At 57.2% G+C, this 25,892-nt stretch overlaps 11 protein-coding genes and 1 non-coding gene across 12 annotated transcripts; 6 read left to right on the top strand and 6 right to left on the bottom strand.

Annotated features, from left to right (window-relative positions):
• Nucleotides 1-69: 69 nt before the first annotated feature.
• On the bottom strand, nt 70-2,757 carry FA10DRAFT_237540 (batten's disease protein Cln3). The gene is made up of 8 exons (XM_025519113.1): nt 1,923-2,757; nt 1,193-1,854; nt 1,116-1,135; nt 972-1,053; nt 887-898; nt 591-815; nt 318-486; nt 70-235 (listed from the first exon to the last, which is right to left on the bottom strand). Exons 1-8 carry the CDS (start codon nt 2,319-2,321, stop codon nt 125-127), a joined length of 1,680 nt encoding a protein of 559 aa, XP_025381077.1. The 5' UTR covers nt 2,322-2,757; the 3' UTR covers nt 70-124.
• A 281-nt stretch (nt 2,758-3,038) lies between these two features.
• FA10DRAFT_264473 (hypothetical protein) lies at nt 3,039-7,134 on the top strand. Its single transcript, XM_025520660.1, has 4 exons — nt 3,039-3,706; nt 3,776-3,856; nt 3,938-4,201; nt 4,265-7,134. Exons 1-4 carry the CDS (start codon nt 3,443-3,445, stop codon nt 6,941-6,943), a joined length of 3,288 nt encoding a protein of 1,095 aa, XP_025381076.1. The 5' UTR covers nt 3,039-3,442; the 3' UTR covers nt 6,944-7,134.
• A 92-nt stretch (nt 7,135-7,226) lies between these two features.
• On the top strand, nt 7,227-9,812 carry FA10DRAFT_264470 (MFS general substrate transporter). Its single transcript, XM_025520659.1, has 7 exons — nt 7,227-7,682; nt 7,795-7,984; nt 8,052-8,732; nt 8,792-9,020; nt 9,088-9,268; nt 9,336-9,458; nt 9,531-9,812. Exons 1-7 carry the CDS (start codon nt 7,387-7,389, stop codon nt 9,712-9,714), a joined length of 1,884 nt encoding a protein of 627 aa, XP_025381075.1. The 5' UTR covers nt 7,227-7,386; the 3' UTR covers nt 9,715-9,812.
• FA10DRAFT_264469 (putative PRP19-non-snRNP spliceosome component required for DNA repair) lies at nt 9,776-11,768 on the bottom strand (the record flags this gene model as incomplete). The annotated part of the gene is made up of 3 exons (XM_025520658.1): nt 9,776-11,351; nt 11,542-11,694; nt 11,756-11,768. 3 exons carry the CDS (start codon nt 11,766-11,768, stop codon nt 9,871-9,873), a joined length of 1,647 nt encoding a protein of 548 aa, XP_025381074.1. The 3' UTR covers nt 9,776-9,870.
• Nucleotides 11,769-11,943: 175 nt separating this feature from the next.
• Nucleotides 11,944-13,397, top strand: FA10DRAFT_264467 (hypothetical protein). The gene is made up of 3 exons (XM_025520657.1): nt 11,944-12,065; nt 12,124-13,180; nt 13,236-13,397. The coding sequence occupies exons 1-3, from the start codon at nt 11,979-11,981 to the stop codon at nt 13,310-13,312; spliced, it is 1,221 nt and encodes a 406-aa protein (XP_025381073.1). The 5' UTR covers nt 11,944-11,978; the 3' UTR covers nt 13,313-13,397.
• Nucleotides 13,398-13,571: 174 nt separating this feature from the next.
• Nucleotides 13,572-16,145, top strand: FA10DRAFT_264466 (hypothetical protein; the record flags this gene model as incomplete). Its single annotated transcript, XM_025520656.1, has 2 exons — nt 13,572-13,719; nt 13,782-16,145. Coding segments are annotated over exons 1-2 (2,216 nt in total), but the record flags the coding sequence as incomplete, so codon positions are not given.
• A 30-nt stretch (nt 16,146-16,175) lies between these two features.
• On the bottom strand, nt 16,176-16,799 carry FA10DRAFT_33665 (hypothetical protein). The gene has a single exon (XM_025525442.1). The coding sequence runs from the start codon at nt 16,593-16,595 to the stop codon at nt 16,257-16,259; it is 339 nt and encodes a 112-aa protein (XP_025381071.1). The 5' UTR covers nt 16,596-16,799; the 3' UTR covers nt 16,176-16,256.
• An 11-nt stretch (nt 16,800-16,810) lies between these two features.
• FA10DRAFT_33734 (hypothetical protein) lies at nt 16,811-20,228 on the bottom strand. Its single transcript, XM_025525443.1, has 3 exons — nt 18,348-20,228; nt 18,228-18,284; nt 16,811-18,164 (listed from the first exon to the last, which is right to left on the bottom strand). Exons 1-3 carry the CDS (start codon nt 20,038-20,040, stop codon nt 16,843-16,845), a joined length of 3,072 nt encoding a protein of 1,023 aa, XP_025381070.1. The 5' UTR covers nt 20,041-20,228; the 3' UTR covers nt 16,811-16,842.
• FA10DRAFT_299210 (hypothetical protein) lies at nt 20,099-22,044 on the top strand. Its single transcript, XM_025524698.1, has 4 exons — nt 20,099-20,408; nt 20,476-20,645; nt 20,722-21,297; nt 21,372-22,044. Exons 1-4 carry the CDS (start codon nt 20,325-20,327, stop codon nt 21,763-21,765), a joined length of 1,224 nt encoding a protein of 407 aa, XP_025381069.1. The 5' UTR covers nt 20,099-20,324; the 3' UTR covers nt 21,766-22,044.
• Nucleotides 22,045-22,693: 649 nt separating this feature from the next.
• Nucleotides 22,694-22,796, bottom strand: FA10DRAFT_t5. The gene has a single exon. It is a non-coding gene; the product is annotated as a tRNA-Gly (tRNA).
• A 112-nt stretch (nt 22,797-22,908) lies between these two features.
• Nucleotides 22,909-23,488, bottom strand: FA10DRAFT_33655 (hypothetical protein). Its single transcript, XM_025525441.1, has one exon. It carries the CDS (start codon nt 23,427-23,429, stop codon nt 23,034-23,036), a length of 396 nt encoding a protein of 131 aa, XP_025381068.1. The 5' UTR covers nt 23,430-23,488; the 3' UTR covers nt 22,909-23,033.
• A 291-nt stretch (nt 23,489-23,779) lies between these two features.
• On the top strand, nt 23,780-25,840 carry FA10DRAFT_277569 (subtilisin-like protein). The gene is made up of 2 exons (XM_025523390.1): nt 23,780-24,324; nt 24,383-25,840. Exons 1-2 carry the CDS (start codon nt 23,837-23,839, stop codon nt 25,620-25,622), a joined length of 1,728 nt encoding a protein of 575 aa, XP_025381067.1. The 5' UTR covers nt 23,780-23,836; the 3' UTR covers nt 25,623-25,840.
• Nucleotides 25,841-25,892: the final 52 nt, after the last annotated feature.

Genomic DNA, 25,892 nt, shown 5'->3' with positions numbered 1-25,892 from the left:
CCGAGTTTTGCGCTCTCGATCTACTGAGCAGACTGTGAAAGGCAGTGACATTGATTGCATCTGCGATGTGTGATCGCATCTCTCTTCTCTATTGCAAGAAGAAGGCGGTATCCGGCCCTGTCCTCTACACCTGCTTGCACAGCTCTCTGCCCGAGCGCACTTGTGCATCACACAAACCAACCTGCAGAGGCATCGAGAGGAGCGAAGCAATGAGGATACCCAGCGTGTCGCCGACCTGCGCAGGGAGGATCCCACAGCTCTTTGATCAGTGGCGTCCGGCCCAAGTGGGAGAGAAAGAGCAAGCAGACAAGACTCACGCCGACACAGCCGATGCGGAACTCGTGCTCCTGCGCTCGCCTCGCTTCCGCCTGCGCTCTTGCCTCGGCCCCTTCTTCGCCCCTCATCTCGCCGCCAATCTCGTCTCCCTCTCCTAGCCGGACCGCCGCTTCGTCGTCCTCGGTACCGATCTGGTAAAAGACCGAAACGCTGATTCGAGAAAGGAGTTTGACCGTGTCAGACCCGAAGCCAAAGCAGCTCGGCAAAAGAGAGAAAGAGAGCTACGACGGGCAGAAGGCCGAGATAGGACTCACTAGGCGCCACCGCCGGCCAGGCCTTCGACGCACACGAGGACAATGACGAGCGGGCTCGCGATGCTTGCTCGGAACCAGGCGTAGAGGCTTTCTGTCGCAAGGACGAGCATGAGCAGGCCTTGGAGCACTGCGGGCACCCAGAGATACCGCTTGGGGATGGCGGGCAAGTGAAGGATCGAGATCGACGACCGAGAGAGAAAGACGAATGTCTGGTAGGTCAGTTGGCTGCGTGAAGAGAGAGAAGAAGGTATGAGCGTATGTATGGAGCTTGTCGAGTGCAAGACGGAACTGCTTACTAGAGTGGATAGCTAGAGTGAGACGAGAGCGAGCACAGACAGAGTCAGGTATGGCGGGCCTCTTCCACAAAGACAAAGAACTCACTAGTCTTTGAGCTGCTTGATCATCAGCGACAGCAGCGGGTGCTCTGCTCTTGTCGGTAACGGATACAGGAGCGTGGGTGCGACTGGTGAAAGGCAGAGGGGTCAGCTAAGGAATGCATGGCCACCCAATGCAAGCGCCACCCACTTCCTTGATTGATTGTGTACCTGGCAATTGGGGACAGTAAGCTCTCCGATGCAACACGAAATGGTGCATTCACTCACTCGAAAAAGTAAACAAGGACCAGGGGAAAGATGTAGACGAAGAACATGGGCTTGATGAGGTGCAGCTTGTCCCGAGCAGACAGCTTGACCGACGTGCGCGCCTGCTGCTGAAGATCGCTTCCGTCCGAGCTGATGTTGGAGGCATGCGGCGAGACGGCGAGGAGGGCGGCGTCTTCCGCCTCGTCCTCTCTCCTCTCCTCGTCGTCTGTCGATTTCCGTGCGCCTTTGAACCCCCTCCTGCCCTCACCTTGCGCCTCTTCGTTGACACGAACGTCGTCAACGGGCTCCTGTCCACCATCATCGACATGCTCGTTATCAAAAACGAGCGTGTAACCGTCTTCCTTTTCTTGCTCCAGCTCTGCTCTGACGGCCTCGGGGCTGGGGAGGATGAACGCATAGGTGATGCCCATAAGGACGGGAATGAAGCTGAGAGTGATGAGCCCTGCCTTGACGCCCATCGGTCGCACGATCCACCAGGCAGACGCGCCGACGAGACCGGCGGCACCCGTACCACTCGAGAACCAGCCAATGGCTCGACCCGCCCCCTTCTGGCCGTAGCGAGTGCTCAGTTGGAGAAAGGTGAGCTCGCCGAGGCCCGACGAGAAGGAGGCGAGCGAGATGCCCAGTAGCCTCGTCCAGAGCTCGGGCCAGAGGGCCACGACCTGGTGCGATGAATTAGGCGGTCAGCTTCAGGATTCTTTCTGTCTGAGTGAAGGACGGACACACTCACCAAGATGCCCCAGAGGCTCATGGCGACACAGCTCCATATCCGCTTCGCATAGCGGACCCTGCCCCGGAGAACGTAAGGCCAGACTGCTTTTGCGATGAGTGCGGGCGCAATGTTGGCAAAGGAAACGACGCCTGTGGGGACGCCCTTTGGCAGAAGCTCCAGAGCTGCAGTCAAGATGACCACGTACAGACTGTTGTTGAGCAGGCCAAAGAGAAACAAGGAAACGGCCTGGCGCTGGAGAGGGCGCCAGCCCCACCGTGGCGCCGAGGACGAGCGCGGTGGCAGCGCAGACATGGGTGTCATGTCGTCGTCCCTCGTCCCTTGATTCAGCGAGCTGTTCCAGCTATGGCCACCCTGTGCGGCGGCATTGAGGTCTCGCATAGGGATTGGGTCGCTCATTCGTCGCTTGACCTTGAATGCCCGTCAATCAGCTACGCATCAATCGCGAGCTAGGCAGCGTACATTCGTGATGAAATTGTCCAGAGGTGCGTCCGCAAGCCACTCTCGCTCGCTGTCGACGAAGGACGGGGGAAGGGTGTGGTTCCGAGGTCGAAGCAGATTAGGTTGTTGGTAGTGGTGGTGGCCGCTCAATGTTGGATAATTAAACTTGGCGCGCCGCCGTCGCGCGTCCACCGTCATCGCTCCCTCATGTAGGCTCACTGGAGAAGAGCATGTCCTGCTCGCCATTGTGGGCCAGTGCCACATCGCAATCGGTATCTCAGAAGGCAGCAACGCAACTTGCGAACAACACGTGAGGCTTCACACCTTCCCAAGTCACGTCATGATGGAGAGCTGCGCGCAGGAGAGGGCCGTGCACCAGCAAAGAGACAGCCAGCAGCCTCCTTTGTGGCGATCCATGCACTGGCCCTGAGAGCAGTACAAGACCCGTACGCGCAAGAGCATGTGCAGTGTGGTGTATCATTCGAAATTAATACCTGGTCTCTTTTGTGAGCTGACCCTCGGTCTCGACTTTGAGAGGGCGAGAAGCAGACGTCAGTCGTGCTTGCCCTCATTGCATTCTGACTGGCAGAGAGAGAGAGACGCGTGGCGAGTTTTTTCGCTCTCTCTTTTTTTTTTTTTTTTTTGTGCGTGCGTGTGAAGATGGTCCTCATCTCCGTCGCGACCACCATTCTTCCTATTTCGAGCGCCTTCTTGCGAGGTTCAAGGGCAGAATTGCAGCAGTTTGGCTCCATCCACACACTGCACTCGCTCTAGCCCTTCTAAGACGCCGGCGTCATCAGCAACCTGGACGAGTCGGGCCTGCTTCACGCGCACGATTTGCACGACGAAGGGCGTCCACCCCGTGTCTGCTGAAAGACCGCCGAAGAGCGCGCCTCTTACTTTTGAGGCGCACGTCACCAACCGCGACAGCCCCAGCTTATCGATTGAGTCTCATTGCATGGGCAGACTGTCCTCCTTAGCAGTGTTGGAATCAGCCAGCCAGCGGCGCAGCTTGCCTCAAGCACGTCGATCGCCACCGCGTCACCGCCTCGTCTCCCTCTCGCCTCTTTCACCACGCCATGGCACCCCCAAGGCCTCATCATCACGTCGCCCATCACCACCACAACCACGGAGGAAGCTCGTCAGGTGGTGGTGGCTCTCCCTTTCCTCCGCTCGGAATGGCCGCCTCGGGAACTGTCTCGGCGGCGTTTCACAACGGGCCGTCGAACAACACTGCCTCGGGAGTAGAGACATCTGCGGGGCTACCGCCAGCCCCGGCAAAGGTCGATACCAACCAAGCTCAGGAGTACCGACTGCAGGATGCTTATTGGAGCGACGAGGATGTAGGTTTCCTGATGAAGGAAGTCTTTCTGATTGCTTGTACTGACTCTTCCCTTTGTTCACAAATACAGGAGACGATGGAGTGCCCACTTTGCTTGGAAGAGATTGACATCTCAGATGCCAACTTCAAGCCTTGTCCCTGCGGCTACCAGGTGAGTATCTCTGATCCCCGTCCGCTTGTCTTCACTGCTGCTCTCCCGTGATTCGGCTTAGCTGACTCCCTGTCTCCACAGATCTGTCGTTTCTGCTGGCATCATATCAATCAGAACTTGAATGGTCGCTGCCCGGCTTGCCGACGAAAATACACCGACAATGCCGTCGAATTCAAGCCCATGACGGCCGAGGAGATCAAGCGGCTGTCACAGGCGAAAAAGCAAAAGGAAAGAGAGAAGAAGGAGCTGGAGCAGATGAACCGAAAGCATCTGGCCAATGTTCGGGTGGTGCAAAAGAACCTCGTCTATGTCGTCGGTCTAGATCCAAAGCTGGCGAGGGAGGAGGTGAGTGAATGTGGAGCAAGTCTGTTGGGGGGTGGATTTGCTGACGACGAACTCGCTCTGCAGCTCATTCCCACACTTCGATCCAACGACTTCTTTGGGCAATATGGGCGCATCTCTAAAGTTCTCATCTCCAAGAGGACAACGGCATCAAAGCTGATGATGGGGACCACTGAGTCGGCCATTGGCGTGTACGTGACGTATGTGCGCAAGGAGGACGCAGCGCGAGCCATCATTGCCATTGATGGGAGCAAGGGCCCGGACGGCAAGACGATCCGCGCGAGCTATGGAACGACAAAGTACTGCACGACGTACCTTCGCAACTTGCCGTGTACCAACGCCATCTGCACCTACCTTCACGAGCCTGGCGAAGAAGCAGACTCGTTTACAAAGGAAGATCTCACGACGCTGCGCCACGCCGCAAAGGACGCCGAGAGCAGAGGTCGATTGACAACACCCGCCCCGGCATCGTTTGCTGCAGGCCACAAGGCGCATCAAAACGCGCACGTGGACCAGGCAAACACACAACAACAGCAGTCCTCGCCCGTTGCTTCGTCGGCTTCTGTCAATCTCTCCTCTCTTGCCCCTGCCCCCGATTCTGTGGAGGCATCTGCGCTGCCAAAGACGGCGTCATGGGCGTCGAGCAAGCCAGGCGGTGCGCCTCCGCAAGCTTCATCGATTGCTCAGCACAATGCCATCCGGGACTCGGATCTCCCCACCTTGTCAGCATCCATGGCAAGGCGAGAAAGTGGAACGCAGCAGCAACGAGCATCGCCAGCCAAGCCAAGCATCCCCACAGCACCCAAAGGTCGGACTGCTCCTCGACCGGGATCGCCTGCTCCATCATCGCCGGCCGCGCAAGTGCCCCCGGGTCTGGCTGCAAAGCCACCGCCTGGGCTAGTGCCAAAGGGGCCCAGCGCCATGCAGCGAGGGCGTTCAGAATCAGTCGAGCCGCCAGCGATGGCTGCCGTACCTGCTTCCAACAGTGCTTCAGCGCCCCCTCCCGGTCTCGCCAAAGTGGCCAGCAACGGACCTCCGCCTGGACTGCCAGCTCCCTCGCGCTCTGCAACGCCATCGGGAGAGCCAGTACTGTCTGCGCCATCTTCGACGTCGACGAGTGCATCCCCTCCTTCGTCTTACCAGCCCTCGTCGACGGCACAGGCACTCCTGGATGACATGCGAGCCCGCCGCGAAGCTGAAGCCGACCGGCCACAGAAGTCGGCCTTTTCCGACCTGGATGCGGTCCTACAGTCGTTTCAGGATGGTGCAGGTTTCAGCTTCACTTTCGAAGAGGACAGGCTGGCCGACAAGATGGGCACCGACGAGGACAGGGAGAACGAGGGCTACCTGGGCGCTTTTGCTCCGTTTGCAGGCGTTCCCTCACCTGGCGTTCAGCCATTGTCGGTCCTTGGACATGTTCCTGGCCGGGGAATGTCTGAGCCTCCCACCTACTCAGGCTCGTTCGACCCCTTTGCTCCCGGGGCTGGTGAGAGCATCGAAGAGTCGCCAGAGGAGCAAAGCAAGGCGTCTCCCTTTGCAGCCATCGATGAGATGCGGAGGACCCTGTCGGATGAACGCAAGGAAGCGGAAGAGGCGGCAGTCGAAGAAGAGAGGGAATCAAGAGAGGACGAAAGCCAAGCGGACAGCCCATCGAAGGGTGCATCGCGATTCGGCTTTGCGCGAAGGCCAGACTCGGAGACGTTCGTGGGCACACCGAGTGGACCACCGTCGTTCAAGACCCACGACGATCTGTTGGGCTTTGTCAGGGGCGGTGCCGCGGCGTTGACGAGCAATGGTCACGCACAGCAGGATCAGGCAGCACTTCAGTCGCAGCAGCAGCAGCAGCAGCAGCAGCATCCGCCACATAATGACGGACAGCCTGATGTCAGCTGGCTCCACGCCGACAATCGCGCTTCCTACGGCAACGCTGGCAATGTTGCAGCAGCGAATCGAAACGCGTACAAGAGCATGCAGGCCAATGTGCACGGGCAACAGCAGACACGACCTGGTTCGTCCTCACTGGCTATGGGCAATGGGCACTTCGGATTGGGCGTGAACCGAAGCTTTGGCGCAGGCACTCCGCCTCCTCCTGGCTTTGGGCCGAGGCAGCAAAGCGGTGGACCGCCCGGTCTGATGTTGCAGCAGCAGCAACAGCAGCAGCATGTCAACGGTAATGCTAGCAACGACTTCCTGGCGCAGCTACAGCGTGGCTCTGCTCAAGGCCAGGCTTCGCTGCATCATTTGCACCAGGCTCAGACGCCCTCATCGATGGATCAGCGAATGAATGGTGGCTACTTCGGTCGGGACCAATCGGCCAGCAACAGTGTTGCGACCGGAAGCTCCAACGAGCCTCCGTTTGCCCAGCTGGTCGCTGCCGCTGAAGCTCGCCGGGCTCAGAGCAGCTACACGGTACACAAGAATGCCAGCCAGGGCGGTGGCGGCATCGATGGCATGCCATTTTCGGACCCTGCCATCATGTCGTTTGCGCGTCAACAGCAGCAACAGCATCACCAGCAACAGCAGCAGCATCACCAGCAGCAGCAGCAACACCACCATCACCATCAACAGCACCAGCAGCAGCACCAGTCCCAACAGGGACAGCACTTTGGTGGTGGTGGTGGTGGTGGATTTAGCCCTTTCGATAGCCAGCAGCAGATGAGCAACCAGCATTTGCCGTCCTGGGGTGGTCAGGAGCAGCAGGCGTCATGGAACGGACCGTTTGGCAGCCACCAGCCGTATTCTTGATTACTTTGTGTTTTCGGCCAGCTACGCAGGCATCCTTTCCGAGCGGCTCGATTGTTGCCAGCCAATCAGCCCGGGTGGACAGCTGCTTTATCCCTCATCTACTTACTCTTCCCCCTTGACTTCATTTATTCCTTCATCGTCTCTGTTTTCCTCGTTGACATCTTTTCCTGAAATATGATTCGTGACAAGACCAGCACCGGACCGGATTTCAAATCACGAATGTTTGGGTCCGTGGTGAATAATAATACGCTAGGAGTGGAGAGGGGGAGATCTTACCCCTTCACTCACCTTACCTACCATCACGCTGCCGCCGTTGCCCCCGCTACGCTGTTCAGCTCGGTGTACCGAAGTGAACCCACGCACGCTCTTGGTGACCTTCCCGACTATCTGAAGCACTCCCACGCGCGTAAAAGGTAGGGGACTCGAGAGCAGAAGGAGGAAAGATGACTCGCCGGCTCTCGTCCGCCTCTGCGAGCAGCGCCCTGGCGCCAGGTGGGGGTTTCAAAGACGACGAACCCACCTCGGTCAAGCTCCTGCGTGGGGCCTCACTCCTCTGCTCCTTTCTCGTCGCCCTCAGCGCCGGCTCCAACTATGGCTTCTCGTCGTACTCGCCCCAGCTCCAGGAGCGCCTCGCGCTGACGAGCACCCAGATCAACATCGTGGGCGTCATGGGCAATGTCGGTGTCTACCTGAGCGGACCTTTCTGGGGCCGACTTGTTGACAAACGAGGTCCGAAGGTGTGAGTAGCCGGGCCCTACTCTGATTTCGCTCTTCTTCCCCCTCCTCCTCCTCCCCCTCTTTGATGCGCGAGATGGTCTAATCTGTCCTCGCTTTGACCTTGAATCACAAAGCGCGCTCGCCGTCGGCGCCGTCTTGGTCCTCATCGGCTATGGCGGCCTGTCGACGTCGTACGAAAAGACGTTTCCCTCCACGCCATCCATCGGACTCTTGGCGGTTCTGAGCCTTCTCACCGGCCTGGGCAACTCGGCCGCCTTTACGGCCGCCATGAATGCGCAGGCAAAGAGCTGGAGCCAAGCACGGGTCAGTCTTTCGGGGATGCACTCCCATCATTTGCTTGCCATAGACTGACATCGGGCTTTTCTTTTAGCGAGGCGTCTGCACTGCCCTCGTCCTCTCTGGATTTGGTCTCTCTGCGTTTTTCTACTCATCGCTCTCCCACACCCTCTTCCCCGGCAAGACGGGCGACTATCTGCTCCTGCTGGCCTTTGGGTCCAGCTTGACTTTTGTGGTTGGCTTCTTTGTCATTCGGATCATCCCAGCTGCCACGGAGAGGGCTGCGATAGACGGCGCTACCAATCAAGGCGGACAGTCAGCGACTCTTCGGAGAAGCTCAAGCCTGGGTCAGGATCGCGCCAATGATGAGGACGGGGAAGGGGAAGATTCGATCCGTCGTCCGTTGGCGTACACACGAAGGAGAACGTCGTCCGAGGTGGGCGGCCGGGCTTACGCTCATCTTTCGCAGCCCCACGAGGACGAAGGCTCGTGCACGAGCGAAACAGAAGAGGACGAAGACGACATTGAGAACGAGGCAGGGTCACTGGGTCGAGATGGCCGATTCGAGGAGAGGCAGGGTCTGTTGGGCTCATCGTCTCGAGACAATCTGTCGCGGGGCGATACTAGCATCAGCAAGCACCAGGATCAGTCCAGGGCCAAACGCCATCATGAGCACATTGATCTTACGGGATGGAAGCTCATGAAGAAGGTTGACTTTATCCTTCTCTTCGTCATCATGGGCCTCATTAGCGGCACTGGCCTCCTCGTCATCAACGTGAGTCCACCTCGCACAGGTCCTGCCTTTTGAAAACCTCTCACGCCTTGCCTTTGTAGAACATCGGGACAATCACAAAAACGTTGTATGAATACAACAAGCCTCACCACATCGATCCAGAGTCGAATTTGGGTGCTCTGCACAAGGCTTTGGACGCCATCCACAGTATTCCGGCAAGAGATGAAATTGTAGCCCAGGGACATCAGACGCCGGCCGACGTCCAGCAGCTCCAAGCGCATCAGGTCAGCGCAATCAGTCTGGGCAACGCTATCGGGAGAATTGCCATCGGTGAGCTTCAGTCTGGATTTTCCCAAAGAGCTCGGAAGGATTTGGAGCTCACTTGTGCCTTGAGCAGGACTGCTATCGGATGTCTTTGTCACCTGGACCCGCTCGCCGCGCCAACGGGTTTGGCTCCTCATCCCTGTCTGCATCCTCGCGCTTGTATCACAGGGTCTGGCCGCCTCACCAGGCACGATTGACACCGTCGACAAGCTCATCATTGTCTCGTCCTTGACTGGACTGATGTACGGCACCCTGTGAGTCCACCACCTCTTCCTTCACGTTCTTCCCTCTTTTCTCACTCGAATCCGCTCGCTGGAACAGGTTTGGGCTGTGCCCCGTCCTGACGTTTGAATGGTTCGGTCTGCGCCACTTTAGCCAGAACTGGGGAATCGTCTCGCTCAATCCGGTCATTGCTGGCAACATCTTCAACCTTCTCTTCGGAAGGTGGGTCTCTCCCTCTTGCTACCCTGCATTCGTGTTCCTGCCACTGTTGCTGACTGTGCGGTTTCGAAACAGCATCTATGACTCCCATGTTCCAAAGGGCGCCCCGGCTCACCTCTGCCCGTACGGCGAAGAGTGCTTCAGGGCGGTATTTGAAGTCACTGAGGGAGCCGCTGTAGTTGCGCTTGGCCTGAGCCTCGTCATCATCCTTCGACGGGCAGGAAGGCCTGAATGGACAAAGGGTCAGGGCGCTCGATAGGCAACGGGGGAAGCTTTATCCAGATAGAGAAGATTCCCTGAGCAATGGCATAGAACAATCCTTTGGAGAGAGAAAGTTTTGAATTTCTCTGTTTCGTCTGCAAAGTGAAAGGATACAAGAGGGGGAGGAAGAAGCGAGCAAGAATGAAGAGAACGTCTACTGATCAGCAGTCGCAACCACTGCGAATCGCCTCACGGAACGGTCGAGGCCCGCTGTAATGACTGCCCCGTCAGTCCGATCCCATACGACGTCTGCGACCTCGGCGGCATTGTCTTCGAGCTTGATGAGCAGCTCCCACGTCTTGTTGGCATACACTCGGACATCGCTTCCCGCAACGGCGAGGAAAGCAGCGCTAGGATCATAGGCGATGGCCTTGACAAAGTCACCCTCCTCGTCGAGCGAAATGGTGCCAGAGACGGCCTGCTTCCGCAAATCGTAAATCTGCACGCTCTTTGAGCCTGGCGAAGCTGCTGCGAGGTTGAAGCCATTCTCTGAGAAGGCCAGAAGGCCAGCAGGGCCATCGGGAGAAGAGCCGAGTCGGAAAGTGGAGACCTTCGTTGCCGTCTTGAGATCCCAGATCCTGATGGCCCCACCTTCGGTACCCGAGGCAGCAAGGAGGCCATCTGGATGGAATGCAAAAGAGGCATAGGAATAGCCTCCCTCTGCTTCTTCAGCGCTCTCGCCGACCGGCGCTTCGACGTGGAGGAGTCTTGCGCCGGTCGTCAAATCATGCACAGCCCACGTCCCGTCTTTCGAGGCCGAGGCGACAATGTCACCGCATGGGTGCACAGAAAGGCCAGTGACGGCTGCGCTGTAGCCAGTCAAAGTGTGGGCGAGCGCGTATGAGACTTTCGCACCCTCTCCTTGCAACGACCACACTCGGACCGTGTTGTCTTCGCTTGCCGAGATGGCCCACTTGGGCGCCCCCGCTTTGCTCTGTGCCAGCGGCGGCCCGAAAATGTCGTCGTCATCGAAAGGAGCTCCATACGCAAAGGCGACCCTGGTAATCTTCTTGCTGTGCCCCTTGAGTGTTGCGACCGTCTTTTCCGTTGTTCGATCCAGGATCTGAACTTGTTTATCGTTTCCGCCCGTCAGGAGATACTTGCCGTCGATGGAAATGTCAAGTGCTGAGACTCCAGGTGGTTTGGTCGAATGCATCGAGGAGAGGACGCTGGACTGCCCAAATGCCTTGACGTCGCCTGCAATGGCATAACCCGGGATAGCGGCTTTCCGCTTCCTCCGCGCCATGCGCTGCGACGAAAGTCTCTGATGCGTCGAATCAATCTTCGCGACGACGGTCTCTGAAAGACCAGCTTCTGCCCCGTTTCTTGCTCCCGCTCCATCGACCATCTCGGCATCTTCCGCTGTCCCTGCTGTCCCGACGCCTGCACCCAAGGTACCCTTGATGTTGGCCAAAGCGCTTCTCGCTTCGTCTCTTTCCCACATCAGCCGGGCTACGACGCGGTTGGCAGCATCGTTGGCGTATAGGGCATGGGCAAGTTCCTGACGAACGTTATCGTAGGCCTTTTTCAGCTCGAACATCTCGAACATGACGCCATCGTATTCGTTCTGTAGCGAGGCTAGCAGCGACGGCACCGAGCTGTGGTTTGGTGGTCGAGGAGCGGCGGTCTTTGGGTCTGCGAGATTCGTTCATCGTATCAGTAAGGTGCACCCAATAAGGCCAAATAAGAGAATCCACGATCAGCTACGCATCACGTATAATCAACACACCCCGAAGGGGAGCTCATCAACAGCCTTCTAGTTGATATTTGTGTTTTTATGATAGGTTGTTCATCTTTTCGGGCGAACACCCTCACCGATACTCACTGGCCTTGACCTCAACGAGGTCGTCTTCGCTGAGCTCCTCGTCCGTCACTGGGTCCTTTCCATTGCGCGAAATGTACTCCTTGATCAACCGCTCTTCGTACACAAGGCCGCTCTTTCTCGACACGACGGGGACCTTTGGTGGTTCGCCCGAGACTTTGAAGGCCTGTGCTTCAGCTATGATGCTCTACAGAATCATTAGAAGGAACACACTTACTTGCGCAAAACATCGTGAGGGCCTGGCTTTTGTCGTCGACGAAGGAAGAATCGATCTTGGTCGGAATGGATGGATGGCGCTTCGTCTCTTGCTCACGTGAAGCGGAATCGATTAGGTAAGCTCGCGCTTTTTGGACGCGTTCGAAGGACTGTCTGGCGTAGGTGGAGAAGTTGCACGGCAACAACCAACAAGTCAAGAGGAGAAGGATAGGAACGAGGCCAAGATGGACGAAGACGAGGATGACTACGAAAAGATAAGGCTCGAGAACATGCGAGCAAACGCTGAGCTGATGGAGAGCTTAGGACTGGGGGTGAGTGTCTGGCCTAGGTCGCGAGGGTAAATGCGGGGCTGATTTTGGTCCTTCTTAGTCGGAGAAGAAACCAAAGCCAACGTCGGCATCCCTGAGAGCTCGAGCGTCAAAACGGTCGCCGTCTGAAATGACTCCAGATGCCGAGCCTTCAAGATCCTCCTCCAGACTCGCCGATCGACCACGTCGCTCATACAATGAGTCGGATACCAACAAGGAGATGCGCAAGCAGATGAGCCAACCAAAGCGAGAGAAACCTCCCCCTAGGGAGGGGTTTCGCAAGTCGGCGAGGCACGCTGAAGGCCGCAAGAGGTACGAAGAGGTGGACACCGACGACTCTGAAGGAGGAGATGCATGGGCGCCCTCGTCTTCGAGAGAGGGGAGTGACGAGGAAGGCGGGTCCTCGAAATCCAGGAGGGTCCGCAGGCGCAGAGACGCGCAGCCAAGGGGCAGCATCATGCATACAAATGCGCTCTCATATACTGATGTACTAAAGCGACTAAAGAATCCCACGGCACCAGGAGGCGATCCAGTGGGAAATGGTGACCCGAATGCGGAGAGCGACGAAGAAGGAAATGACTTTCCGCGTCAGCCTCTTCCCTCTCGTGAGCCGCCTCGGGACGGCAAGCAGGGTAAAGGAACACTCATATTTGAGAATGCCAACCGACACTTTCGACCAAACGTCACACCAGAGGAGATGCTTCGTGGTGGAGTCTTTGGTGGGACCGCCTTTCGACCATATCGATCTGCTGTACTCCATCGCAAGCTCGAGTCGACTGACGATCTCTCCGAGTTCCCTGAATCGTGGTATGCCGAGCTTGATGCTAGTCATGAGCTGACTTCGCCAGACTACGACCCTTCCGTCAATCGATACGGCGTCAAGGCAGGGCAGACATTGGAGGAATGGGAGAATAATGGTTGGATCAAGCGGCAGGATCCTAGGGGATGGTGGCAGTGGTACTTTCGCTTCTACCTAGGAAGGAGGAGCAAGGATGATGCGAGGCAGATTGGAAGATGGCAAAAAGCGTGCGGACCAGCAGGCAGGTTCAAGAGGAGCCTAGTCAGCAAGATTGTTCGATCGCATGCGACCTGGGACGACGAAAGTGTGTCCCCAGTTGGTAAGTTGTACCTTCGAGTTTGTCTCTCAGGCCTTTTTCTCATTCTACATTACAGTCCGTCAGACCCTCTTCCATTGGGCTTACGAGCTGACGGAGTCAGACTATGAGGACTACTTGCCAGACGCTTCGTAGAGTACCATCTTTAAACGTGTCTCAACCACTGTGTAGATATAAAGGGCATACCTGTTCATGCTTGTACTTTTCGATCTCTCCGCCCCCTTCATCGCTTCATTGTGACGTCCGAGGCAGTGGAGCTCCAGCGGACTGATAGGGTGCTATCCGAGGTTGCAAAGAAGTCATGCTGACCGTGAGGTACCAATCTTCGCCACGTGTTGGCCTAAGAATGAATGAGACGTGAAAGTCGGATTCGGCTTCGGTTTCCCCACTTTCATCCGTCGACAGCTAGTCGCTCTTCTTCCTTCTTACCCTCGTCCCCTTCCCCTCCCCTCAGTCTTGCAGTGTGCAGTGCAGAGCGCAGGGAGAGAAGGCCTCTTTTTTTCCATTCCAAACCGTGGTTCATGGCAGCCGTTGATCTACCGGTGAGTGCTGGTCAGGTGCGAAAAGTGCGAAAAGTGGAGCACTGACCACGTAACTCGTCTAGATCAACGACGTCTATCTGTCCGCAGTCCACGAGGCGCGCAACACCCGCAAACAGTATCAGAGGCAGCAACAGAGGCAAGACGAAATGGCCACCTCTGCTGCGACGCGGTCGCCTGGGGCTGGGACCACATCCGGCGGCAAAGGTCCGGCAGCCGAGCCCCTGCGGCCAACTTCCTGGCATGTCCACGACCTGGCTGCCTCCGACACTAGCATCCTGTCGCAATACCCGACAGCGCTCATCAGGCTCCTTGTGCTTCTTGGACCACTCGTGACGGCATCGGCTCAGCTTGTTCGGCTGGCCACCTGGACCGGCGGGCCGGGCACAGCATCTCACAGCTTTCTTCTAGTCTTGGGTTGGTGGGCACTGTGCCTTTACGGCTACCAGACGCTCCGCTACGCACCACAGGCCATACTCTTGACTGTCATTGCCTACAATGGTCTCAAGCGTGCCTTTTACGGTGCAGCGCCCTCTGCTCCAGCCGCCAAACGCGTGGCCTCATCGGACTCGATCAACGCGACCCTTGCCGACCTCGCTGTCCTCGCCGACTTTGTCTCGACACTCTCCACGACGGCTCTTGGGCCAGTCTTTTCGCTCTTGGACTGGCAATCTCCTGCCCAAACACGTACCGTGGCTGTCCTCCTCGTCACAACATGGCCCATCTGGCTTCTCTGCTTTGGCACCGACCTCTGGGACGTCCTGGGTCTTCCTCGCATTGGTCTGGGCCTAGGGTCGTGGCTCCGTCACAGTCTTCAACGATTGATGGCTGTGGTGGCTCCACATGCTCAACAGCACTTTGTCAATTTCGTCGACCTCTTCGAGAAGAAGTCTCCCGCTCTCTTTGCCCGCGTCGACCAAGCCACCGTCCATCTTGAGAGGGCAAGGACATTCTATGTGGCCCACGTTGCACCTGTCCAAGCCCGCGCTTGGTCTTTGCTCTTCCCTGGAACGCCATCTTCGCGCGTGTCCTCTGCAGGGCTCACTATCGTACCGCCTTTTCCCCTCTTTTCGCTTTCCGTCCGGCACCTGCTCCTCGTCGTTGGCACCCTCGCTCTGACTTGGTGCTCGCCCTGGCTGGCCCTGATCCGGCATGCACTCTGGCGCAGCGCCATGGTCCGAAGAGTTACGCGCAACACCATCGCCCTCCTTAGCTGGACATCGACTGGGTACGAAGGCCACTTTGTACACCTTGGTCCCGATGCAGACCGTGATCCATTCCACTCGGCTGCACAGGGCATCGTCTTAGATGGAAAGAGCAAGAAGGGTTCCAAGAAGGAGGAACGGGCAGCAGACAACATTACGAGGCATGAGGATGTCGTCTACCAGTTCACCGTCTTTGAGAATCAGCGTTGGTGGGTCGGACTGGACTGGACGGCCGCGCTGCTGCCCCAGGAGAGGCCCAGCTGGTCCGACGAATCGAACAACCCGGTCTCGCCTCCCTCGTCATTCTCACTCCCTCCTGCCCGTGTGACCCTGAAGCCGACGCCGACGTCGTCAAGCCCACGGTCGCACGTCCGAAGGCTCGTGCGATGGCAGTGGATCGACGCCGAGTGGTCCGTGGCGGGAAGAGACGGCTTTCCTGTCCTGGCCGCCAGTCGCACTGGAGCCGATCAGTCTTTGTCCACGTCATCCCCGCCGGGTTCGCCTTCGCTCTCCTCGACCAACGGTGCGAGAAGATCGAGCTCCATCTCGAGCACCCTGTTCTCCCAGTCTGCCAGCAGTGCCTCCTCGACAGTCGATGACGATGCGTCGAGCACCACGACCGAAACGGCCGCTGCCGGCAACGGCACCAAAAAGGACCGGCGGCAATCGTCTACGGCCACTTCCGATGTCCTGCCTTCTGACCTGACTCTGCTCGACGTCGATGCCGAAGGATGGCAGTACGGCGATAATGGGTGGGAGAAGATGAGCCGTAAGGCCGGTATGGGGAGGTATACCAGGAGAAGGAGATGGATCAGAAGAGCCGTCCTTGTCGAGATCGTCGAAAGGGACTATGTACCTGAGCCAGGCGAACTCGAAGAAAGCCTACAGCAACAGCAGCAGCCTGCTTTAGCTGGTGCAGCATCGGGACCAATCTCTTCCCCGTCGGCTGGTACAGCATCGGCGACCAACATTCCTTCCTCGCCGTCCTCGCCAGCTAGTCCTCGAGCCGGCGACCTCAAACAAAGGCTTGCCCGGGCAGCTCAGGGCTCGGGTACCAATTAGCAGTCTGCAGTCTACAGTCTACAGTATGCATCTTACTCTCTCTTCGCATCATTCTCTGTCGTCCGAATAAGCTCGGCAAAGTAGATCGGAATGCCAGCGAAGGCAAATGAATAAACTTGTTGGAGTGCCTAGAGTACAACGAAATCGCAGCTATTCACAGGAAGCTTTTGACTGGAGAGTGCCTTGGACGACTGAGTATACTCTTGTACAATCGAAAGAGCGAAGTGTGGCCAACAAGGAAAAGCAAAGAAAGGTAAGGGAACCCGGAGGATTTTAAGAGAGATGAACGCTTGGATCGATCATCATGTCTTGCAATTGCTGTTCGCTTTCGACCTTGACGTCGCCCTGCCCGTGACCGTTGCCGTGGCACTGGCTGTGGTTTTGCCCTTGAGCGCGGGGTTGTATTTGGTCGTGATGATGATAGTGGCTCCCGTTGCTGACAGACGAAAAGGGATTGGCTGAATCGAAACCCATCGTACAGACAATGTCTGGCGAGACCATGTTGTGGTTCTGGTTCGACGACGAGAAAGCCGCTGCAACGGCCGGGTGTTGGTGGGATTGATGATGCCGGGGAATCGTCGAGCTGATGTCACCGGCAGACGGATCCATCATGAGCGACAGGTCGAGGCTGGCTTCTGCGCCCGCGGCACCTCCCCCACCGCTGCTGTCGCTACCACCAGACAAGCCCGTCAGATCGAGGTCTTGCTGCTGACTTTGAGAGTCCGACGTCGCGCTCGCCCGGTGACTGTCGGCTTCTTCGGCCGGAATCACACCGTCCGTGTACAATAGCTCGCTGTTTGAGGGACAGAAATCAGTAGACCGCTCGTGAAATATAAAAGGAGGTTGCACACCCGACTCACTAGAGGACGCTCTCGCTCAGCAAGCCCTTGCGCATGTATGTCAAAAGCTCATAGCACCTCTTGGCCTTGAGACTCTTTTCGCCAGCCCGCTGGAGCGCAGAAATGATAAGATCCAAGCTCTGCGTGACGCTCTGCAGCTCCTCCTCTCGTTCTCCTTCGTTGAGCGCCTTTCCCCCTTCTCCACCCTCTGCGCCGCTGCGGTTGAGATGCTCGAGGTGTTTGCCCAGCATTCGGCCTGCGACGGACCAGACGATGTAGAGCTGCGCATGCAAAAGGGCAAAATTCAGATGGGAGCCCAAAAGCTGGCGGATGACGTTGAGAATGTTGCGGACGCCCAGCTGCACGCGCTGGTTTGAATACGATGCCGGGTAGGCCATGCTGAGATACGGCTCGTGGAGGTGGATCATGGCGAGCTGGACGTTGCCATGCGCCATGAGCCGATCGACCGACAATGTCTCTGGCTGGGAATAGTCATCGGTCGGGGGAAAGGCCGCAAGCAGCTCCGAGATGCTCTTGTCGATCAGCGAAAGGGCTGCTGGCTTCTTATGCTTTGCATCGCCGGCCTGATTGCGGCAGTGCAGCGTCATTGTTCGGCGAACGAGGATGGACGACTTGATGTGGAGGGTAAAGTCGTCCAGGTGACCAACCCTGAAGAGGTCTGGCGAGGCAAGTGTCTGCTCGTTGGGCGGCCCGCTCCTGCCTGCCTGGTAGTCTTCGACCTTGTTTGGCAAATTTGCCGTGACAGCCTGCTCAGAGATGCAGTTCTCATAGAAGCGCATTGAACCACCAGTAATCATGTCGATGATAAAGGTATGCCAGAGGGCCATCCGCCTTTCGTCTTCCTCGATGCCTTTGGGTACGCCAAACAGACCCGGAGCATTTTCTGCCGCATCGCCCTCCTCGACAAAGTGAGGCAGCTTGTCCAGGCCAGCGGGGGCAAGCGATCGGGAGATGGTGGCGCTGAGAAAGTAGGACTCGGTGATGCGAGCGTCGCTCCATAGCTGATAAGTCGAAAGAATGCAGGCTAAGATCCAGTCAAGAGGATTGCGAGACTCGGTAATGAGACTCGTTTCAACCTTGGTTCTTGCCTTTGCCAGATGGAAGTTCTTGAAGCTGCCATCGGGAAACAGGGCGTTGTTGTCTTTAGCCCGCATTGGGCCGTCGCCAAGCATGAGACAGAAGTGGTCGCCCTGGCCCTGCGAACGGTCATACGCGCGCATAGGAGCCGTCTGAAACAAGGGCGAGATGTCAAAGGTCGCGGCCAGGATGGCGTGGATCAGGGAGTCGTGAGGCCGGTTGGGATGCTTAGGCGGTCGTCTCACTTTTGGGCCGATCGATCAGACGATCTGAAGAGGCATGCACGAAGCTCTGGAATGGTACTCACATCCTGACATGAATGACTCCTTGTAGACAAGGCTCCGCAGCGGGTGAAGACGAAAGACTGCAGCCGAAATTAGCGCCGTGGAAAGGAAAGAGGTTGGGACAAATGCTTTGTAGGACTCACACGTCTCACACAGGGTCAACACCGTATCCAAACTTGGCAGATCGACGCTCCATCCTGGAAAGAAAATCTCTCGAATCGGGTCGGGCTGACCCAACGCGTTCTCCGAAAGGTGATTGAGTTCGCTTCGCACCCTGGCCTCCTTGTCGACCTCGGTTTCGCCCAGGCCGAAGAGGTCCTGCGACGAGGGCAGCTCGGGCGAGTCTCGTTGACCCGTGGATGGCGACGACGTCTTTGCGGCTGAGCGCTGCGTATATCGCAACATGATGTTTTCTTTCTTTCCCGAGTCCTCCTGGATACACAGCAGTCGAGAGACGGGAATGGCAGGCGTCGAAATTGTCGCCCCCCTCTCTCGTCCTTTGCCCTTCGTGCCGTTGCTTGTCCCAGCGTGCGATTCCCTCTCGCTCCGCTGAGTCGCTATATCTGGTTCGTCGACGAGTTCGTCCTTGATCACCGACTTTTCCAGGAGGCCTTCGAGGTATCGCACGGCCCTCTCGAGCCTTGCGGCTTTTTCTTCAATCGTCTCGCCCGCAACGGGCACCGTGGGGGGCACTGAAGGAGGCGAATAGGTATCCGCTGATCGCCAGGAAGACGCAGCAACAGCAGCAGCAGCAGCAGCAGCGGCAGCAGCAGCATCGTCGAGTGTCTTGCGCTTCTTTCGCTTCTTGATCGTTTCCTCACCCGTCGGCCGGGTAAACGGTAGCTGTTCGTGAGGGACCGACGAGGTGGATGAGGAGGGCGACGTGTGGCTGGCGCTCGCCCTCCTCTGCTGACCGAGCGTATGCGCATTTGACGTGCCGTTTGCCGCTGTTGGTGCAATGGAAGAGGGGGACGAAGAAGAGAGAGAGGGAAGAGTGATTGGACCATCGTCGTAGATACAGTCGCCATCGGGCACCGGCGAGGCGTGGTTTGCCGACGCAGCAGCGGCTCTGGACCTGGTGCAGGTCCCACAGACGGGCCTCACGGCGTCGCACCGCAGCTTCCGCCTCCGACAAGCCTTGCAAGCTTGTCCCCTGCGCAGCGGAGCGGGACCGAGGTGGTTAGGATCACCATTGACTACCTCTTGCGGCGGCAACGCTTGCGGTCGGATCGCGACGCTGTTTGGGCGCTGCGCCGACCATTCAGCAGCTTGTGTGGATGGTCCATCGCTGGATGTAGCTGCTGGTGCAAAGCGCATCTGCGAGGCGAACGGCATGGGCGCACCCATCGATGATGGCACAGCAAACGAACCTCGATTTTGTGATTGTTGCTGTTGTTGATGTGGTTGCTGCTGCTGTTGCTGCTGTTGCTGCTGTTGCTGCTGTTGCTGAGCCGATGATGACCTCCATGTCGGCGGCCGACTTCCTGTTGCATCATGGTGGGCAGCATACATGGCAGGTGTCATATAAGTATGCTGCGGGTTCTGCGGCTGTGAATTTTGCTGCTGCTGCTGCTGCTGCTGGAGCGGAAGCATCGAGTGATGCGCGTGCGGATATGGCTGGTGGTACTGCGATTGCGAGTGGTGTTGCAGCTGCGGTTGTTGCTGCTGCGAGGGTGACGACAAAGACGACTGGGAAGCATAGAGGTGTGATTGCATGTGCGGATTTCTCGCATCCGCAAAGACGTGGTGCAAGGACGTCGAGGGCGAGGCAGACGTGGATGCCGAGGAAGGCGACGGCAATGGCCGCACATGGCCCGCAACGTTGGAGCTCTGCATCTTGCCGGACCTTACCCGACAACGAACGTTCTTCTTTCGCGGCCCTTCGAAACGGTGTCTCGAAAAGTGAAGCGGCCCTTGGACCGTGTCGGATCGGCAAGGTGGGGAAAGTGCAGAAGTATTACTACTACTAGCGCGACCGTCTTGAGTGGCTAGAGATTGGCTCTGCTGCTTTTGGCTTGACGTCTCTCCACCTCACACAGTAGTAGTAGTACTACACGACACTAACTGAACAAAAAGGTAAAAGCGGAGAAATCGGAACAGCACGTTCGAAATAGAACGCCATGCTCGCCTTTCAGCTGGCCGCCAAGGTGGGCCTTGCCTTGCGCTCACTGCTGGTGCCGCTCCTCCTCGAAGCTTCTCCTGAGGTGAGTCGTCGGACTGAGAGTCGCCATGCATCATCATGCCCGCGTGCGGCTGACGCGGAACGAAAAGGCCGTCCTGTCGAAGCACCCGCTGATCGACCTGCACGTCGACCTGCCGATTGTGTTGCGCATCTTGTACTCCAACAACCTGTCGAAAGTGAACTACTCGGGTACGCTGCCAGGCGCCGTGGACCTCGACCGACTCCGCAGGGGAAAGAGTGCCGGCTTCTTCTCCATTGCGTGAGTGCACAAGCAGCAGCAAAAAAGTCGACCCTGCGCGACGCTGACTCTCGCAGCGGGCCACCAATATACGCAGTTTTGTGGAGTGCAAGAGCGACGGCGGCGACGGCTTTCTCTCGCCCACTGATTCTGTGCGCGACACATTGGAGCAGATTGACCTGACAAGGCGCCTGCCCGACTACTTTGCCCAAGATGTAGCCCTGGCCACGACGCCCGCGTCGGTCCGCTCCAACTTTGCCTCCGATAAGATCTCACACCTGATTGGCATCGAGGGTGCACATTCGCTTGGCAACTCCCTCGCTTCGCTCCGCCTCTACCATGAGCTCGGCGTGCGGTATTTGACGCTGACGCACACCTGCCACAATGCGTTCGCGGACAGTGCCGGCTCGACAACCAACGAAACGAGTGCGCCCCTTCACGGAGGTCTCTCGGCGTACGGACTAAGACTCATTGACGAGATGAATCGGCTCGGAATGATCGTTGACCTCAGCCACACCTCCGATGACACAGCCCGCCAGGCCCTTGCGCGGTCAGAGGCCCCCGTCATCTTTTCCCACAGCGGCGCCCGCTCCATCTACAACCACATCCGTAATGTTCCCGATGACATCCTGACGTCCATCAGCGAAGGCAAGGGGCAATACGAAGCAGTCGTGTGAGTCTGACCAAAACATACTGCATGGTGTTTTCTGTTGCTTGCGTTCTGGACTCACTGACACGTTCTCTCAGCGGCATCCCCTTTCTGCCCGACTTTGTCGGCTCGGCCCCTGATCAGACGGTCGCTCGCGTTGCCGACCACGTTGAACACGTCGCGGCACTCGCCGGCAGGAGTCGTGTCGCCATCGGGTCCGATTTTGACGGCTTTCTCCCTCCGGGCATCGAGGGCCTCGACGATGTGTCCAAGTACCGCAACCTCTTTGCGGAGCTTGCCAAGCGCGGCTGGTCAGAGAACGAGCTGGCGGGATTGGCGAGCGGCAACTTTCTGCGAGTCTTTCAGAAAGTCCTCGACGTCAGCGAAAGGCTTCAGAAGAAGAGGAAAAAGCTGCCGGACATGAAACCCTGGAGCAACCGGACCGACCTGGGCAAGATCCCTCGAGCTTCAACCTTCAATGTAGGAAACTAGATGTTGTCTGTGCTACTACCACTGGTCCAATCCAAAGGAAAGCTCTGGTACGGCGTCTCACTTTAGCACTGGCGCTCCTAAAATCAAGATTGCGCGAGAGCTGCAAGCCGCTTTTCTCCAAACCCCGGCAATTGAGGGTTAACACTCGCCGCTCTCTCTGTAAATTCCTTCTCCCTTTGTACCGCCCTCCGACGACGCCACATTTAGCGGCGTAACTCGGTCAGTGGAAGCCAAATGTATCATGAAACGGCGAATCAATTCAGAGACTCTCACGAATCCCTTTACTTTTGATGCGTAAGAGAGCAGGAGAGATAAGCGTGAGCAGGTGAGGCAGCTTCGGTAAAGGAAAGCCAAAGCCCGGTCTTAATCATGACCAACTACGATGCTCTGTGCGCAGACACAGCAAAGTGAGTTGAGAATTCGGGCGCAGCGGTAACCACGTGGTCGCCGGAGGCGACCACGGCGGAGCGTACGATTAGCGAGGAAGTACTGGGATCGCTGCGAATCCTCAACGGGGCGCCGGAGCGTCAGCGAAGGCCTCCGGCTGGGGCTGTATAGTACGCCCGAACTGCCTGATCTGTTTCAAAGGGAGATCACTCCCTTCGGCGACACTGATCGCTCCGCGATCGGTGCCATCGCCGACAATCGTTGCGCGCTGCGCGCGCACCGATCGGTGCCCTCTCAGACGTAGCTGAAGTCGAGGGTGTTGCCAATAAGATTGAGTAGCACTTAGATAAAGGAAGAAGTACATCAAGGACGAGCCAAAGGCTCGTTCGGGGAGGAGCACGCGTGTGAACCGGATAGGCCGTGCACCGATAGACACGTGGCTCAAAGACGCTCCGACGACGACGATTTTCCAACGATATCACAAATAGGGACTACACGTCTTTTCCTAAATCTGTGGGCCAATTCCAATTCCACAAAAAAATGCGTTGACGGGGAGTCGAACCCCGGTCTTCAGCTCTACCAAGCATGTATCTATACATGTAAACTATGGAAGGCTAAAATGATAACCGCTACACTATCAACGCACCCGTTTATAAAGAGAAAATTTAGAAGATATAGTACTAAAATAGCCTAGCTTGCATCAACGTACCTCTAGAACAGCATCGACGCTTGCTTCATGAAGGGTGACTTTACACAGGACTGAACAATGCGAGGGGTTGTGAATTGCCTTCTGTATATCCGTCTCTCATGAGATCCAGGCGGTTCGGGGTATGGGCGACAGCAACAACAGAAGCGAGGTCTCTCAGAGGTTCCCTGACCCACTAATTACCATAAACGCTGCACGTTCGCACCATGTCGGAGCTGGTAGCGGAGTAAGAACCGATCGATGGCAGGGCCCGGATTTTCGGCGGGACAAGTACGGCGAAGTCGGCGAGCTCGTCATCGACAAGTAACGCCTGCGTAGAATTGCATTTTAAGAGAGTCGGCCGGACAGCACTGTGACGTGAGGAGGCAAGAAGGAACCATGTGGCGGTGGAAGCAAATGTAATCCAAGGTACCAGGGCAGCGCCTGTCACAAGAAAAGTAATGGTCTTGCCATCGCACACCATCTGTGCAGCAGACGGACACGCAAAAACCTTATGAGACCTGGCCTCGGGAGTTAGCTGAGACTTCACAGTGGGATCAGAGACCGGTTCCCAGTGTCGCAGCGGGACCATCCGCCGGTCACTAGGCTCAGAGCTCCGCAAGTGCCCTCTTACTCTGTCCTTGTGAATCCAAAATCTGCAAGATTGAGGTAGTGTGGGGACCTCGGCCAGAAATCCCAAATAGGAAATATCAATTTATTTGGCTAGCGCCCATCGATTTATTTGCAGAATTGTCTTAGTGTCAAACGGCGTTAGAAGGATGATACAGCGAACCGCTGAAAGACTTCTAGAGCTGCGATAAGGTAACGTCCTTCCAAAGACACTGCCGGATGATGCCGCCAAGCTGCCTCCTTGGGATGGGATAAGCAAGTGCTATATAATGAAGTGTTGGTGTGAGAGATCATCCGATTCTCTTCACCCACCTCCCCCTCTATCCCCTTTACCCCACCTGTTCGAGGACTTGTTCCGCAAGCTCTAACATGAAATACGCTCCCTTCCTGGCTGCCCTTGCTGGCATCGTCACCGCTGCACCATCGGGACTCATCGGCTCGGTGCTCAACGCACCCGCGGTTATTCCCAATGCCTTTCAGCTTATCGGAGATGCAGTCTCCTCGACACCCTACACATTCACTATGCATCTGAATTCGGCTAATTTGGACGGACTCGCCGCTCGCATGAATGAGATTGCCGCTTCGGACGGCAACCCCCTGAGCGTCGAGGAAGTCTCTTCGTATGCCGCTCCTTCGCAAGACTCCCTGACGGCGGTACAGAACTACCTCAAGGCACAGAGCATCCCCGACTCAGCTGTCAGTTACAACGTGTTCAAGGATGAGGTCACGATTCAGTCCACCGTTGGACAAGCCGCTCAGCTCTTTGGAGCCAAGTTCAGCTCGTACAAGGTCAACGGCCAGACTGTTCCGCGAACCAAGTCCTACACCATCCCGCAGGAGATCTCTAGCGCTGTCCAGTGAGTGCCTCGTTCGAAAATTCTCAGCCATCATGCACCGCTCACAATACCCTCACAGCCTCGTCCAGCCTTTCACAAACTTTTTGGCAGTCGCCAGCGTCTCGCCCATCAAGAAGCGCAACATCATCACACCCGCCGAGAAGCGCGAAATGTTGGCAGAACTCGAACGCCGTCAGGCTCCTGCAAGCTGCTCCACGGCCAAGGTGACGCCCGCCTGCCTCCGCAATCTGTATGGCACCGTCAATTACAAGCCTGCGCCTGGAAGCACCGTCGACGTCTTCATTGCTGGCTTCATCGGCCAGTCATTCTCCCAGTCGGACCTGACGGGCTTCTTGAAGTCGTACCGCCCCGATGCTGCTTCGTACCAGATGCCCGTCATCAACACCGCAGGAGCCTTCAACCTCCCAATTCTTCCCGGCATTGAGGCGATGCTTGACACGGAGACCGTTGTTGCAGCGACATACCCGCTCAAGTCGACCTTCTACAACTACGGAAACCAGCTTACACAGGGCGACATCTTCCAACTGGCCTTCAGTGATATTGCCAACAATTACGCCAAGTACGGCAAGCCGGGCGTCTACACGATCTCCTACGGCGCAGACGAAAGCGGCAGCACGCCCGCACAAGCAAACGCAATGTGCAACGCCGCCATGAAGCTCACTGCTCTCGGTACCACCATCGTTCTTTCTTCGGGCGACAACGGTGTCGGTGGCCAGAGTGGCGACACCTGCCCTCCTTTCGTTCCCACGTACCCTGGCGGTTGCCCTTACATTACGTCTGTGGGTGCTACGCAAAACTTTGCGCCAGAGATGCCCACAGACCCTTCGCTTGCTGGCTTTTACAGCGGCGCAGCGTTCAGCAACATCTTCCCCCGACCTTCGTTCCAGAATACCCTCGTCCCGCAGTACCTCACCGCTCTCGGCACGCAGGATGCCGGTGACTTCAACACTACGGGTCGTGCGTGGCCCGACGTCAGCGCTCAGGGATCCATGTACGTTGTTCGATCGAGCGGCGTGGAGCAGACCGTCGGCGGTACTTCGGCGTCAGCACCAACGTTTGCCAGCATCGTTGCGCTTCTCAACGATGCCCGTCGCAAGGCTGGAAAGGGCAATGTGGGCTGGCTCAACCCAAACATCTACGCGAAGCCAAGCGCATTCAACGACCTCACGACGGGCACGTCCAACGGCTGTGGAAGCACGAATCTTGGATTCCCTGCAAAGACGTCTTGGGACCCAGCCAGCGGTCTTGGCACGCCAAACTTCAGCAAGCTTCTTGCAGTCTACGGCCTCACGGCCTGAGAAAATCTCACACCTAGGGACTTTGCCCCATGATGACGGAAAGACATGACTCGTTTTCAAGTTCTCACACTCTCCACGTAGCATACTTCTTCTCTAGCACCTCCCACGTAGCACACCTCGCTCGCTCGTCAAGAGAGCGGCATGCTGTACCTCTTTCTCCAGGCTCGCAATTGTCAAATTTGCTTTGAGCCGGTTTCACAATCATCAAAGTATCATGGTCTGATGGGCGCGAATCTGCCGCGTTCTCGTACGAAGAACTCCACTGCTTGA

Source organism: Acaromyces ingoldii, assembly GCF_003144295.1.
Source record: "Acaromyces ingoldii strain MCA 4198 unplaced genomic scaffold FA10scaffold_1, whole genome shotgun sequence".
NCBI lineage: Eukaryota > Fungi > Basidiomycota > Exobasidiomycetes > Exobasidiales > Cryptobasidiaceae > Acaromyces > Acaromyces ingoldii.
This window is presented reverse-complemented; position numbering and strand designations above follow the sequence as displayed.

Excerpts from the sequence above, each read along its gene's own strand:
- FA10DRAFT_33655 (XM_025525441.1), bottom strand. The coding sequence starts at position 23,429 with ATGGTCCCGCTGCGACACTGGGAACCGGTCTCTGATCCCACTGTGAAG.
- FA10DRAFT_264473 (XM_025520660.1), top strand. The coding sequence starts at position 3,443 with ATGGCACCCCCAAGGCCTCATCATCACGTCGCCCATCACCACCACAAC. Across the intron at positions 3,857-3,937 it reads CTTGTCCCTGCGGCTACCAG|ATCTGTCGTTTCTGCTGGCA; the intron begins GTGAGTATCTCT and ends CTGTCTCCACAG. Across the intron at positions 4,202-4,264 it reads CAAAGCTGGCGAGGGAGGAG|CTCATTCCCACACTTCGATC; the intron begins GTGAGTGAATGT and ends CTCGCTCTGCAG.
- FA10DRAFT_299210 (XM_025524698.1), top strand. The coding sequence starts at position 20,325 with ATGCTCGCCTTTCAGCTGGCCGCCAAGGTGGGCCTTGCCTTGCGCTCA. Across the intron at positions 20,646-20,721 it reads GCCGGCTTCTTCTCCATTGC|TTTTGTGGAGTGCAAGAGCG; the intron begins GTGAGTGCACAA and ends CAATATACGCAG. Across the intron at positions 21,298-21,371 it reads GGGCAATACGAAGCAGTCGT|CGGCATCCCCTTTCTGCCCG; the intron begins GTGAGTCTGACC and ends ACGTTCTCTCAG.
- FA10DRAFT_264470 (XM_025520659.1), top strand. The coding sequence starts at position 7,387 with ATGACTCGCCGGCTCTCGTCCGCCTCTGCGAGCAGCGCCCTGGCGCCA. Across the intron at positions 7,683-7,794 it reads GACAAACGAGGTCCGAAGGT|CGCGCTCGCCGTCGGCGCCG; the intron begins GTGAGTAGCCGG and ends TGAATCACAAAG. Across the intron at positions 8,733-8,791 it reads CTGGCCTCCTCGTCATCAAC|AACATCGGGACAATCACAAA; the intron begins GTGAGTCCACCT and ends TTGCCTTTGTAG.
- FA10DRAFT_33665 (XM_025525442.1), bottom strand. The coding sequence starts at position 16,595 with ATGATGGATCCGTCTGCCGGTGACATCAGCTCGACGATTCCCCGGCAT.
- FA10DRAFT_237540 (XM_025519113.1), bottom strand. The coding sequence starts at position 2,321 with ATGAGCGACCCAATCCCTATGCGAGACCTCAATGCCGCCGCACAGGGT. Across the intron at positions 1,855-1,922 it reads TGAGCCTCTGGGGCATCTTG|GTCGTGGCCCTCTGGCCCGA; the intron begins GTGAGTGTGTCC and ends TCATCGCACCAG. Across the intron at positions 1,054-1,115 it reads GTACACAATCAATCAAGGAA|TCGCACCCACGCTCCTGTAT; the intron begins GTGGGTGGCGCT and ends GCCTTTCACCAG.
- FA10DRAFT_33734 (XM_025525443.1), bottom strand. The coding sequence starts at position 20,040 with ATGCAGAGCTCCAACGTTGCGGGCCATGTGCGGCCATTGCCGTCGCCT. Across the intron at positions 18,285-18,347 it reads GTTGACCCTGTGTGAGACGT|TCTTTCGTCTTCACCCGCTG; the intron begins GTGAGTCCTACA and ends TTTCGGCTGCAG. Across the intron at positions 18,165-18,227 it reads GGAGTCATTCATGTCAGGAT|TGAGACGACCGCCTAAGCAT; the intron begins GTGAGTACCATT and ends TCGGCCCAAAAG.
- FA10DRAFT_264467 (XM_025520657.1), top strand. The coding sequence starts at position 11,979 with ATGGACGAAGACGAGGATGACTACGAAAAGATAAGGCTCGAGAACATG. Across the intron at positions 12,066-12,123 it reads TGGAGAGCTTAGGACTGGGG|TCGGAGAAGAAACCAAAGCC; the intron begins GTGAGTGTCTGG and ends GGTCCTTCTTAG. Across the intron at positions 13,181-13,235 it reads CGAAAGTGTGTCCCCAGTTG|TCCGTCAGACCCTCTTCCAT; the intron begins GTAAGTTGTACC and ends TCTACATTACAG.
- FA10DRAFT_277569 (XM_025523390.1), top strand. The coding sequence starts at position 23,837 with ATGAAATACGCTCCCTTCCTGGCTGCCCTTGCTGGCATCGTCACCGCT. Across the intron at positions 24,325-24,382 it reads GAGATCTCTAGCGCTGTCCA|CCTCGTCCAGCCTTTCACAA; the intron begins GTGAGTGCCTCG and ends ATACCCTCACAG.